The 15,000-nt window shown below is 37.1% G+C and overlaps 1 protein-coding gene across 1 annotated transcript in view; it reads left to right on the top strand.

Moving 5' to 3' along the window:
* The window catches only part of LOC115217493 (acylphosphatase-1-like), a 67,637-nt gene that overhangs the window by 50,349 nt on the left and 2,288 nt on the right, over positions 1 to 15,000 (top strand). Inside the window, exon 3 of the mRNA XM_029787203.2 lies at positions 2,240 to 2,349. Within this exon, the coding sequence (XP_029643063.1) occupies positions 2,240 to 2,349 (110 nt within the window). The remainder of the gene's footprint in view (positions 1 to 2,239; positions 2,350 to 15,000) is intronic.

Here is a 15,000-nt window from a genome sequence, read left to right as displayed (position 1 = left end):
CATCATCATCGTCGTCATCATCGTCGTCATCATCATCATCATCGTCATCGTCGTTGTCATTGTTATTATTATCTTTATCATTCATATTGAAGACTGCGTTGCATGTTTCTTTTTCTTACAGCGACAAAAATTTGGTACATTTTTTTCAAAAGCATACATATGACATTTCAATATTAACAAATCTTTATATATAAAAGTGAAGTTGTGTGTCTGTCTCCTACGATTTAGATTCCTAACTACTCCCACATTTTGCGGTGCAGTTTAACCCAAACCGGGTATCTTATAGTCGTGATTCATATCGAGCCCTTCTGGGTATTAGCGCGCGTCTACGATGAGTCTACGATTTAAAAAAAAAATTACCATCATTTTTTTTCCATTTTAATGCATTTTTTCGATATTATATAAGGGAAGTAACTCTCTAAAAATGTCTACGATGAGTCAACGATTTAAAAAAAAATTTACCATCATTTTTTTTCCATTTTTAATGCATTTTTTTGCTATTTTTTGGCTATAACTCTCTAAAAATGCTTATATAGTTATTTCCCTTACAAACCCGAGCAACGCCGGGAGATACTGCTAGTTCATATATAAGAATGCCCTGAAAACATTTGCAAATCCTAACGTTCATATGTATTGAAATATATGAATTTCTATTCCTGTGAATATTCTTCCTGTTCCTCTGCAGAAGCAGTTGTATATCCTAGGATTTGTACCAATCACAACTGGAATGGTACTCTACTGGGTCTCTGTTGGTTATGAGGTATCCAGTTGATCCAATCAATGGAACAGCTTGTTCATGAAATTAACATGTAAGTAGCTGAGCCCTCCACATACATGTGTACCCTTAATGTAGTTCTTGGGGAGACTCAGCATGACATAGAATGTGACAAGACAGATCATATATATATATATATATATACTAGCAGTATCGCCCGGCGTTGCTCGGGTTTGTAAGGGAAATAACTATATAAGCATTTTTAGAGAGTTATAGCCAAAAAATAGCAAAAAAATGCATTAAAAATGGAAAAAAAATTATGGTAAATTTTTTTTAAATCGTAGACATTTTTAGAGAGTTACTTCCCTTATATAATAGCGAAAAAATGCATTAAAATGGAAAAAATGATGGTAAATTTTTTTTAAATCGTAGACTCATCGTAGACACGCGCTAATACCCAGAAGGGCTCGATATGAATCACGACTATAAGATACCCGGTTTTGGTTAAACTGCACCGCAAAATGTGGGAGTTGTTTGGAATCTAAATCGTAGGAGACAGACACACAACTTCACTTTTATATATAAAGATATATAAATATATACATATATCATCATCATCATCGTTTAACGCCCGTTTTCCATGCTAGCATGGGTTGGACGATTTGACTGAGGACTGGCAAACCAGATGGCTGCACCAGGCTCCAATCTTGATCTGGCAGAGTTTCTACAGCTGGATGCCCTTCCTAACGCCAACCACTCCGAGAGCGTAGTGGGTGCTTTTATGTGCCACTGGAATGAGGGTCAGTCAGGCTGTACCGGCAAGGGCCATGCTCAAATGGTGTTTTTTATGTGCCACCTGCATAGGAGCCAGTCCAGTGACACTGGCAACGACCTTCATCGAATGTTTTTCATGTGCCACTGACACAAGTGCCAGTAAGGCGACGCTGGTATTGATCATGCTCAAGTGGTGTTTTTTACGTGTCACCTGCAGTTAGCTGCTCTGGCAACAATCATGCTTGGATGGTGCTCTTAGCACTCCAATAGCATGGATGCTAGTCATCGAATTTGATTTTGATATATATATGTTACTGGTACTCCATTGGTTATAAGGATAAGAGTCCCAGTTGATCCAATCAATGAAACAGCCTGCCCATGAAATTAATGTTTGAGTGGCTGAACACTCCACAAACACATGTGCCCTTAACATAATTCTCAGGGAGATTCAGCATGACACAGAATGTGACAAGGCTGCCCCTTTGAATTACATGCACTATTCCTCTTTGCCATCTGAGTGGATTGGAGCAACATGAAATAAAGTGTCACTCAAGAACACAATGCACCACTGGTTTTTGAACTCATGTCCTTATAAATGTAAACTGAATACTCTAACCATTAAGCCATGTGCCTTCACTGGAATGATAAATACATTCATTAACTCCTTTGTTATTTTAAGTGAAAACCTGTTATTATTATTACTGCTTTTTTTTTTGTTTTTACTATTGTTTTTTTTTTTCTGATCCCCAGCATCTGCAAGAAATGGCCATGAACAACAACTGTGTTGGCTGGGTTCAGAATACCAAACGTGGGACAGTGATTGGACAGCTTCAAGGACCCCCTGAAAGTGTTAAAACCTTGTAAGTTTTCCTTTCTTTTATTGATTTCTCATACTGGCACAAGATCACAGATTATAGAAGAGAGATGCAGCCAACTGAATTAGCCCCAAGTGTACAACTGATTCTTGTCTTTTCTACTCTAGGTACAAGGTCTGAAATTTTTTTTTGGGGGGGGGTGCAGTCAATTAGATTGACTCCAGTACACAAGAGGTACTTAATTTATTGACCCCGAAAGGATGAAAGGCAAAGTCAACCTCAGCAGAATTTGAACTCAGAATGTAAAGACAGACAAAATACCACTAAGCATTCGCCTAGCATGCTAACGATTCTGCCAGCTCACCACCTTCAACTGATACTTGTCTTACCAAAATTGAGTGGGTGATAAAACTAAAGTTGACCTAAACAGGTTTAAACTCAGGAAAATACTTGTACTTAAATATAAGTTTATCAAACCTGAAAAGCTGAAAGCAAAGTCGACCTTCGTAGAATTTGATCTCAGAATGTAAGGATGGATGAAATGTGCTAACAATTCTTATTTCTTTATTGCCCACAAGGGGCTAAACATAGAGGGGACAAACAAGGACAGACAAAGGGATTAAGTTAATTACATCGACCCCAGTGCATAACTGGTACTTAATTTATCGATCCCCGAAAGGATGAAAGGCAGAATTTGAACTCAGAATGTAACGGCAGGCAAAATACCGCTAAGCATACATTTCTGCCAGTTCAACGCCTTTCAATGTACATAGATCTTAAAAGACATATTGTTTGAAATTCTTCTGTTTCTAGCAAATGATTAGTTTAAGAGTAACAAACCCCATAACAGCAATTGAACTATGTTCTTTTACTTAACTGGGAAATAAACCATTACTTCAAGAGAGTGTATTTGCTTTTGTTATTTCTATATTGATTTGTTATGCAGTCATGCAGGCAATTTGATTATCAACTAAACTGAAATTTTAGCACTTTATTTTATTGACTACAGAGGGACAAAAAAAATTGATCCTTAAATATTTGAACTCAGACCTGAGAAGTCACTGCTAAATGCTGTAAAGCATTTAGTTTTCACCCTTTGTTGTTGTTATAATACAAATTTCTAGTTCTATCACAAGATAGCTAATTTAAGCAAAAAGGAGTAGAACTGTATAGATTCTGTTGTTTAAGCAGTAAAAATAAAAAACGAATTTACTTTGGTCAGGACAAGGCACAGACTTTTCAGAGGTTTCCCTTTTACTCAATGGTACTTGTTCAATTTTTTGGGATAATATCTCTTATGTGAAGGTATAGGGCTTAGTGGTTAGGGCTAGGGTTAGTTATTTGGTGTGAATTCGATTCCCAGTGGCATGTTGTGTCCTTGAACAAGACACTCTATTTCACATTGCTCAGTTAACAAAAATGAATTTTATCTGTTGTTCAAAGGGAGAGCCTTGTCACATTCTGTGTCACAAAGAATCTCCCTGAGAAATATGCTAAAGGTATGTGTCTGTGGAGTGCTCAGCTATTTGCTTGTTAATTTCATGAGCAGACCGTTCTGTTGATAGGATCAACTGGAACCCTCATCATCATAACTGACAGAGTACCAGGTTTTATCTCTCATAGACTTTATTTTAAAAGGGTTTTAAAGGGGTTTTCTGAGACAAGTAAAAGTAAACTGTCTCTCATTAGAATTTCAAATTATCGAAATTGAACCAAATTCGATGACTGGCACCCATGCCAGTGGAGCGCTAACAACTCCATCCAAGTAGGATCACTGCCAGAGCAGCTGTCTGGCTTCTGTGCCGGTGGCACGTAAAAAGCACCATTTGAGCGTGATCATTACCAGCGTCGCCTTACTGGCACATGAACAAAACATTCAAGCAAAGTCAGGTGGCACGTAAAACACACCATTTCAACCATGGCCATTGCCAGTACCGCCAGACTGGCCCTCGTGCTGGTGGCATGTAAAAGCACCCACTACACTCTAGGAGTGGTTGGCATTAGGAAGGGCATCCAGCTGTAGAAACTCTGCCAGATCAAGATTGGAGCCTGGTGCAGCCATCTGGCTTGCCAGTCCTCAGTCAAATCGTCCAACCCATGCTAGCATGGAAAGCGGACGTTAAATGATGATGATGATGATGATGAGAGTTCTTTGTAAATGTCAGTGAGTTCTGCCAGCCAAAAGTAACCGAAACATTTATTTCAAATATAATGGGATGAAGGAAAGGGAACCTCACATAATTCAATTTTATGTTTTTCTCTTTTTTACAAAAGTCCTGTATGATTGATGTTAACTGATTTAAATGAAAATGGAAAGCTAAATAGAGAATTAGTCTACTCTGGACTAATATTGGTTTTAAGTTTTGGCACATAGCCAGCTAGTTCAGGAGGTAAAGTGTGTTGATTGCATCAACCCTCGTGCTTAACTGTTACTTATTTTATCGGCACTCAAAGTATGAAAGGTAAAGTTGACCTCAGCGAAATTTTAACTCAGAACATAAAGACAGACGAAATCCTGATGAGTATTTTGCTTGGCATGCCAACAATTCTGCAAGTTTGCTACCTTCATTTTTCAACTGATATTGATTTCAAATTTTGGCACAAGGCCAGCAGCTTTGTGGTGGGGGGTAAGTTGATTGCACCAACCTCAGTACTCAACTGCTACTTATTTTTATCAGCCCCAAAAGGGGGAAAGACAAAGCTGACCTTGGTGGAAAGAATAATAAAATGTCACTAAGCATTTTGCCTAGAATGCTAACAATTCTGCCAATTCATTGCCTTCTCTTTAGACTAATATTGACAGAAAATCAGTATATTAAAGTGTTGAATTTGATTCTCTCTCTGCTCACATGTAGCACTTCTGCTATAGGTTCCATTTTATTACTTTATATGGCAAATAAAGAATGATAACAGAATGCCGATGACAGATGATAACTATACTCTTTTACTCTTTTACTTGTTTCAGTCTTTTGACTGTGGCCATGCTGGAGCACCGCCTTTAGTCGAGCAAATCGATCCCAGGACTTATTATTTCTAAGCCTAGTACTTATTCTATCACTCTTTTGCCGAACCGCTAAATTACGGGGATGTAAACACACTAGCATCGGTTGTCAAGTGATGTTGGGGGTACAAACACAGACACACAAACATATACACACACACACAAACGACGGGCTTCTTTCAGTTTCTGTCTACCAAATCCACACACATGGCTTTGGTCAGCCCAAAGCTATAGTAGAAGACACTTGCCCAAGGTGCCACGCAGTGGGACTGAACCTGTGGTTCATAAGCAAGCTACTTACCACACAGCCACTCCTACACCTATAAAGAAGAATTACCTGAAGATTTTGGCTGTAATTGCCATAACAATTACAATGTACCAAAATGTATATATTCTGTTACCAATATACTAAAAGCATTGTAATACTGTAATATTGTCACAAGACAACAGATTTTTAGGAATGGTTTAGTTGATTAAATCAACTCAATTAATTAATTGGTACATTATTTAATTACCCACAAAAGGAGGCCAGACATATTCAAGGCCGCAATTTCAGGGGAGGGTACATCAACACAAGTAATCAACTGTACTTATTTTATTGACCCCAAAAGAATGAACGGTGAAGTCGACCTCAGTGAAATTTGAACTCAGAGCGTAAAGATGAATGAAATGCTACTGAGCATTTTGCCTGGTCTGCTGATGATTCTGTTAGCTTGCCACCTTAAGGAGGCATGATGTATCAAGAAGTATAATGATTGAATATCTATATTACCCAAATTAGTTTGCATATTGAGAAATGTAATGGTTAAAGCTCTATGCTGCTAAATTTTTTACACAAATTCTATCTCACTACAACTGTTGTTATTTGACCTTGCACTAGAACATGTCATACAAAGAAATCATTGTTTTTCATCAATAACAGCAACAACATACCAGAACTTTGGCTATAAATGTTGTTAAAGTAGGAATTTCATTAGGATGCTGGTGATGGGGTTAGATGTAGTTCATTCAAATAGTTCCATCTGCATCTCACCGTTTTGTGTTCAAATACTCTTAGGATTGACTTTATCAGAATCAATTTGCTTTTATCAAATATTTGTAGGATTCATCAATTAACTGCACCAGTTATATTCCCACTACTATAAAAATTGGTATGGTAGCTGTCAGAAAAAAAATCATCATCATCATCACCATCACCATCATCATCATCTTTAAATCACCACCACCACCACCACCATCATCATCATCATCATCATCATCATCATCATCATCATCAACATCATCATGTTGTTGTCTTGTTATTTTAACCCCAGGTAAGTCATAATTTAGTTTTTCCTGTGTACAGAGAACTCACAACCAACATATCCTTTTATTAAGATGGTAAAGCATGATTTAAAAGAAAAATAAAGATTTACTTGCTATTTCAGGCATATCAAGTAGTTCCATAAAGGCTATATAACTGGTTTGCATTGTTAGTTTATTGTTGAGGGTGGTGGGTGGACAGACTACTTTTATGTCTTGTGTTCAAATATTGTCTGGGTTAACTTTGTCTTTCATCCTTGTGGAGGGGACAATAAAATAAATACCAGTTATGTACTGAGGTAAAGTCAGTTCACAACATTCATCTCCTGAATCTGAGTTCTAGTACTTATGTTAGAAAGGAATTTATTGGTAACATTGTAATGTCACTGTCAATGATCTCATGTAATTTTATTGTCATTGTTGGTTAGTTCCAGTTCATCTCTAGTTAAACAGATCCACCATTCTTGCATTTTTTTGTATATTTACAATGTGGCTGTGTGGTAAAAAGTTTGCTTCCCAACCACATGGTTTCAGGTTCAGTCTCACTGTGTGGCACCTTGGGCAAGTGTCTTCTACTATAGTGTCAGGCTAACAAAAGCCTTATGGGTGGATTTGGTAAATGGAAAAGAAGCCTGTCATATATATATATATATATATATATATATGCATGTGTGTATGTGTGTGACTTCTTGTCTGTGTTTGTCCCCACCACCACCACCACTTGACAACTGGTGTTGGTGTGTTTATGTCCCTGTAGCTTAATGGTTTGGCAAAAACTGACCAATAGAATAAGTACCAGGCTCAAAAAAAAAATTAGTACTGTGGTTGAATCATTGGACTCAAATTTTCCAAGGTGGTACCACAGCATGGCCAAAGCCTAATGACTGAAACAAATAAAAGAAATGTTTCTAAAACAAATTTATTTCTTAACATTATCCACTTTTCTTTGAGAATTGCCAACAATTGCCACTTGGTTTCATTTTTTTTTCTCCTACTAAAATCCAAATATCATTTAGAACCTCACTACTTACTTACTTGTACTTGTGACGGTGTTCACCCAGGGTGGGTTGAGCCAGCTTCTTCTCTGGTCCCAACGGCATCAAGAACCATGGCAGCCCATGCTCGATAGTCCCATGCGAGGTCACTGAGGATAGCGAGCCATTTGCGGTTCCATCTGCGCAGACTGACCACCTGCGGACCTGATAGTTCGGAGAGGTCCTCCTTTATCATCGTTGCCCAGGTCTTCAGCTGTCTGCCTGTGCGTTTGCACCAGCTGGGAAGTGGAGGTGGGAAGAGGACATCGTAAATCAGCTCATCCTCTGGACGCCGGGCCGCATGATCGAACCACCTTAAGCGCCGTTGTAAAAGCACCGAAGGGAGGGGCCAGAGATTCAGGCGATGACGAAGACCGGCTGTAGGAACCTGATCAATGCGTCGGCAGCGAATGTGAATAGTGAAAAGTTGGATGCACAGGGTTAAATATATGGAGTAATTTGTTGTGAAAATATAAGTTACATGGGGTAAATTGTATGGAATCGTTTCTGAGGGTTAATCTGTGTATAGTTGGTTGCTTAACATTCATTTTGTGACGGGTTGAGTAAAGAATACTGAGAATAAGAAGCTTTGTGAAGCTATTGATAAGTCTAAATTTCATAGTATCACAGTATCGACCAGACTATCAGACAGTTGTTATATATCACTGGTCACAATGCACTTTACTTTGTTTTAGCTTTTGAATGATTCCACCCTGCTGGCTAGGTGGTGCAGGCCAACATTACCCCTGATTGGAGGGATATTGCATCACAAGGATATCCATTTTCAGCTGGGTGGATTGGAACAACATGAAATGAAGTGTTTTACCCAAGAACACGATATGCTGCTCGGTCTGGGAATTGAACTCATGATCTAGTAATTGCGAGTGCAATACTCTTACCACTAGGCTACGCACATTCACAAGTATAGATTTAATTTTACAAAGTCACTAAATGACAGATTCTATCATAAAAACACTTATACAACATTTTACGTCTCTCTTGGGACATTTTAATATTTTAAATAAAAAACAAAATTATTATTGACTGATACAGACTTTATATATTTTAAGTTTTGTAAGTAAATATTCTCTTTTTTTTTCAAATGAATTGTAATTCTTAAAACATAGGTAATGCTGGATATTTTTAATGTAAAAATAATTTCTCAGGCAACTTAATGAGTTAAAAATTTTGTATTGAATTCAATTATCTGGTCTTATATTTTATTTTGTTCCATTTCATTTTTGTTATTAACCAATAAAATCTTCTAGCTGTTTTTATATGCGAACTTCGACCAATTTAATGAGGTAATCTTGTCTGTAATTACTCTGTAAAGGAGACATATGTCTTTGGAATATCTTCCAGCTTCACATTATTAGACGAAAGAGAAAGATAGGAAAATGATTGGGAACGCTCTGAAGAGCTGCTAAAAACTAATTTCTATGTAGCTTCATTGATTAGATATGGTGACGATGACTACTGCTGCTGTTGCTGCTGCTGCTGCTGCTGCTGCTACTACTACTACTACTACCACCACCACCACTATTTAACATCCAAATTAACATTGAATCAATGATTAATAAGTTGGTAATTTTTCCTCAAGCCAAAACATTTCAGTAAATTGGAAAGGTTAATCATTTTGACTCAGCATTTTGCATTTTTATTCTACAAACAGGATTTGAAGATTCTCCATAGGAAGATAATCTTGCAGATCATAATGGTTTTCTGTTTTTCAGTTCAGCTTTTATTTCATTGACATCTTTTTCATAATGCTGTTAGGGAAGAAATTTTTAGGGGTAAAGGAAGAGAAAAAAAGAAAAAGCCAGGTAAAAATGGTGGCATTAATACAAATAAAGTTGTAAATAAAAGAAAAACAAACAAAAACAAAAAAGAAAATCAAATGATACGGAGATGTACTTGCATAGCAAGTGACCTAATCTGAGATCGTGTGCTGGAATGAAAACAATTGCAGCGTGGAAGGTGTTTATAAGCCATTTAAGAAACACACAAAATCAGTTAGATTCACTTCACCCTTTCGTTACCAACCAGGCCAAAACCGGCTCTGGCTCTGTAGTACAAATGTCTTGTTTTCATAAGTTTTGAATTAAAATCTTCCACCAAACCTTAGTCACAATTTATGTTCCTAACACTAGCTTAATGATAACTAAGTTATTTTACTAAATTTTTTGTTATATTTAAAATTAATTGAAAGAAACACAGAGCATCTCAAAATAAATACAGTAACAAAAGGGTTAATTTGTCAAAATATTTTCGTCACTTTGAGGCCACGACCTGTTTACTGACAAAATTCCATGCTGCATCAAATGAAAATGACTTCTAATGACTGAACAGTGTTAAAGGGTTGAAGTCAATCTTCATGAATAGAACAAATATATAAGTCTTTACTTGCAACAGGAAAGATGGAAATAAAATGAATATGCATATGAATGAGTGTGAGTGTGTGTGTGTGTGTATTTGTGAATGTGTGTGTGTGTTAGTTTGTATTTGTGTTAGTGTTTGTGTTTGTGTGTGTGTGTTTGTGATTGTGTTTGTGTGTATGTCGGCGTGTGTGTGTTGGCGTGTGTGTGTTGGCGTGTGTGTGTTGGCGTGTGTGTGTGTTGGCGTGTGTGTGTGTTACTGTGTATATTTGTGTGTGCGTTAGTGTGTGTTAGTGTGTGTGTATGTGTTTGTGTGTTAGTGTGTGTGTTAGTGTGTTTGTGTTTGTATTTGTGTTAGTGTGCGTGTTTATGTTCGTGTGTTAGAGTGTATGTGTGTTTGTGTGTGTGTTAGTGTGAGTTTGTGCTTGTGTGTTAGTGTGTGTGATTGTATTTGTCTGTTAGCATGTGTGTGTTTGTATTTGTGTGTCGTTAGTGTGTGTGATTGTGTTTGTACTTGTGTATGTGTGTGTGCTTGGTTGTGTTAGCATGTGTGTTGGTGTGTGTGTTACTGTGTATGTTTGTGTTCGTGTGTTAGTGTGTGTGTTTGTTTGTATGCGTTTGTGATTGTGTTTGTGCGTTAGCATGTGTTTGTGTATGTGTTTGTGTGTTAGTGTATATGTTTGTGTTAGTGTGTTTGTATTAGTGTGAGTGTTAGTGTTAGTCTTTGTGTGTATGTGTGTGTGTGTTTCTGTGTGTATGTGTGTGTTTGTGTTTGTGTGTATGCTAGTGTGTATCCTTGTTTAGACATCATGTAATGGTTGTAGATGAACATCATCATCATACAAGCAAGGATGTTTATTTCTAGTGTTCCATGATAAATGAGTCTGGACATGAGGAAATATTTCCGTACCAGGAAATAAATGAGGGTTGGCAACAGGAAGATCATTTGACTCAATAAATTTTGTCTGGTTCATGCAAGAAGGGAAATGTCGATGAACCTCTTCCTGTCAGGTGTCCCAGATGAACTAACTTCACGGCAGGAGGTGCAGATGAGGTCAGCTGCATCAAACTCTCTCATGCACCAAATGTCAATTCCTAAAGAGCATTTGTGAAGTAAAATTATGTAGCAACACCAAATGGCAGTGCCCCAGCATGGCCACAGCTCTTGAGCTGAAACTAGATAAAATAAAAAAAAAAAAAATATAAAATGGTAGGTGCAAGCATAGCTGTGTGGTATGAAGCTTGCTTCCCAACCACATGGTTCCATGTTCAGTCCCCAAGCATGACACCTTGGGCAAGTGCCTTCTACTATAGCCCCGGGCTGATTAAAGCCTTGTTGGTGGATTTGGTAGATGGAAACTGAAAGAAGCCCATCGTATATATATATGTTTGTGTCTATATTTATCCCCACCACTGTCACTTGGCAACCGATGTTGGTGTTTTTGTCCCCATAACTTAGTAGTTTGGCAAAAGAGACTGATAGAAAAAGTACTAGGCTTACAAAGAATAAATTTTGGGGTCAATTCGTTTGACTAAAGGCAGTGCTCCAGCATGGCCACAGTCAACTGACTGAAACAAGTAAAAAATAAAAAAAATAAATAAAATAATGAAATGAAAAAATAAAAAGAAAGAAAGAAAGAGAAAAGGAAATAAAATTCTTAACCTGTAAGAACTGGCTGTTAACAGACTTTCAAAGATTTGCAGTGGAACTATGTCAGTAACCAGATCACAGCAGTATGACAAAAGTTTTGACGCTTCAGGAAATGAATATGAATTGAATTTAACAGCTCCATGAGTTATTAAATGGTAACAACATCTCTGCCATGATGTAGTTACTCAAATTTCAATACACACTCTCTCAGATCAGTACAACTCTGAAATATCCTCCTCATCATCATTATCATCCTCCTCCTCCTCCTCCTCCTCCTCATCATCATCATCATCATCATCATCTTCATCATCATCATCCTCCTGCTCCTCCTCCTCGTCATCATCATCATACTCATCATCATCATCATCATCATCATTTAATGGCCAGTTTCCTTGCTGGCATGAACTGGATGATTTGTGTCAGGACCTGATGAGTCAGACTGCTGTGTCATATTTTTGATATGGTTTCTTTGGCTGGATGCCTTGCATGATATCAACCAGTTTACAAATGGTACTGGATTTTATTTTCTTGGCACCAGTACAAGTGAAGAGTGTCTCATATAACTTGCAAGGCCATTGATTTAGAAAGTAGAAAAGACAATACAGTTCCCAAAGCACTGGAACAGATTGTAATACTAGCATAAGAGTCAAAGGCATTTGGTAATCACAACCTAGATCAAATAACAGACTTATGTAATGCAATATATATCAAAGTATGCATATATTCTCTCTCTTTTCTCTTTTTACTCTTTTACTTGTTTCAGTCATTTGACTGCAGCCATGCTGGAGCACCGCCTTTAGTTGAGCACATCGACCCCCGGGACTTATTCTTTGTAAGCCTAGTACTTACTCTATCGGTCTCTTTTGCTGAACTGCTAAATGACGGGGACATATACACACCAGCATCAGTTGTCAAGCAATGCTAGGGGGACAAACACAGACACACAAACATACACACACACACACACACACACACATACACACACACATATATATACATATATACAACGGGCTTCTTTCAGTTTCCGTCTACCTAATCCACTCACAAAGCTTTGGTTGGCCCGAGACTATAGTAGAAGACACTTGCCCAAGATGCCCCGCAATGGGACTGAACCCGGAACCATGTAGTTGGTAAGCAAGCTACTTACCACACAGCCATTCCTATGCCTATTATGTAATTACATATTAAAGATTTTCCAGTAAAGAATTACAGCAAGAATAACTAAAGAACTACAAAGTGGTTTCAGATGAGGAATACGAATTTGTGAAGGAATATTCCCCATACAAACCATGAATGATAGAACTCCAGATATAAATCAAGATGTTTATTTATGCTCTACAAACCATGCCAAGGTATTTGAGAGAGTAAAAAGGATTATCAGATTACTCTCAAGACTTGGGATATGTGATAAAGACTTCAAAAATGTTTTGTAAGAACTGAACCATGGAAATTAATAATTAAGAAAGAGGTCAATTAAGACTTTGTACTGTCTCTTTGTCTTTTTAATCTGTATACTGAGATAAATGTAAGACATACCTGAAATATCAAGAGTAGGTATAAACATCATCAACCTTAGATATGTAGATGATACTGCCTAATTAACTCTCTGAGCCACACATCTTCACTTTCTTGATATAATGGACTAGTCCTTTCCCCCAAATTTCAGGCCTTGTGCCTATAATGGAAAGGATTATTATTATTATTATTATTTTCATGTACATACAACAGATTAGACTGTTGGAAAAAAATCCTAGAGATTAGTAGATCAAGCTTAATGCTGTTAGGAGAAGAAAGTGGATGACAGAACTGAAGGTAGAAAGGGTTACAAGAGAACTGAAAAGACAAACGACTATATAAGAGATAAAGCTCAAACAAAAGAAAGTGAGGGAAGAAGTAGTGGGTAAGAAGCAGCCAGATCTAAGATTAACTAGTGCATTAATGAGTAAAGTGTTAGGAAAATGCTGAATTGGAAGGGCCCGGGATCAGATTTAATTCAAGGGTACTGGCCAAAGTAATTTAGTAGCTTAGATGGAAGGCTGAGGGAACAACTTCAGGATTGCCTTAATGGAGGAATAATACCATATTGGATGACTAGAGGGAGGACAGTACTCATTTTGAGAAATAAAAGCAAGTGTAATACAGCTAGCAACTTTAGACTAATCACTTGCTTACCATTAGTGTGGAAGCTGTTAATAGGAATGCTTTCAGAAAGTATTTACAAGCACCTTGACAACCAGAATTTACTGCCAGAAGAACAAAAAGATTGCAGGAAAGAGAAAAATCTAACAATAGCATGGATAGATTATAAAAAAGCCTATGACATGATTCCATACTCATAGATAAATGAATGTTTGAGTATATTCAGTATAATAGACAGCATAAGAGAATTAATTAGCTTTAGCATGAAGAAATGGAAAGTAGATTTCTACTCAGGTGACACATTCTTAGAGAAAGTTAATATCAAGAGAAGAATTTTCCAGGGAGACTTGTTGTCCCACTTAATATTTGTCTTATATTTTTGATCCTCCTCAGTTTAGTATCAAGGAAGGCAAAGGCAGGGTATCAGTTTAGAAATAGTAAGGGAAAATTAACCATTTACTCTACATATATGATCTGAAGCTTTTTAGGAAGAATGAAAAGGAGACAGATTCTTTGATACAGGCTGTAAGACTCTTCAGCAAAGATATAGTGATGCAATTTGGTATAGATAAGTGTGCAATATTAGTCATGAGAAGGGGACAGGTAGTCAACAGCGAAGGCATCGAATTACCAGATGACCAGACGTTAAAATCATTGAAAGGAGGAGAGAGTTATGTGTCGATGTTTCTTTTATAGTTATAATTATTATTGATGTATCAGCAAGAGACCAAGAAGAAACAGTAATGTGCATATATACAGAGGTCTTGTATAAATATGGATTTATATGTATTTAAAATTTTACTCACAGGCTTGCAGTTTCTGTATGGAAATATTGCAGTCCATGTGTTTACATTTTTATGCACATGTTGCTGTGGTGGTGCATTTGGGTGGAGCTATTGTTTTGTATATATATATATATATATATATATATATATATATATATATACTCTATATAAGAAAAATCTTTCAGTTTCCTGAGATGGCTTACATTAAGACATCAATTAGAAAGCATTTTTTCTTCATGATCTCTGACAACTATATCTGGCCTATTGGCCTTAATTTCTCTATCTGTGTGTATTGGCATATCCCATAGTATGGTTGGTTTCTCATTTTCTGTGACCTTTTCTGGCATGTGCTTATACTATCTTTTATCTGTTGGTATTCCATGGCATTGGCATAGCTTCCAGTGTATGT

The sequence above is a fragment of the Octopus sinensis genome, linkage group LG11 (assembly GCF_006345805.1).
Source record: "Octopus sinensis linkage group LG11, ASM634580v1, whole genome shotgun sequence".
Classification (NCBI taxonomy): domain Eukaryota; kingdom Metazoa; phylum Mollusca; class Cephalopoda; order Octopoda; family Octopodidae; genus Octopus; species Octopus sinensis.
The sequence above is the reverse complement of the archived record's forward strand: the minus strand, read 5'-3'. Positions and strand labels throughout refer to the sequence as shown.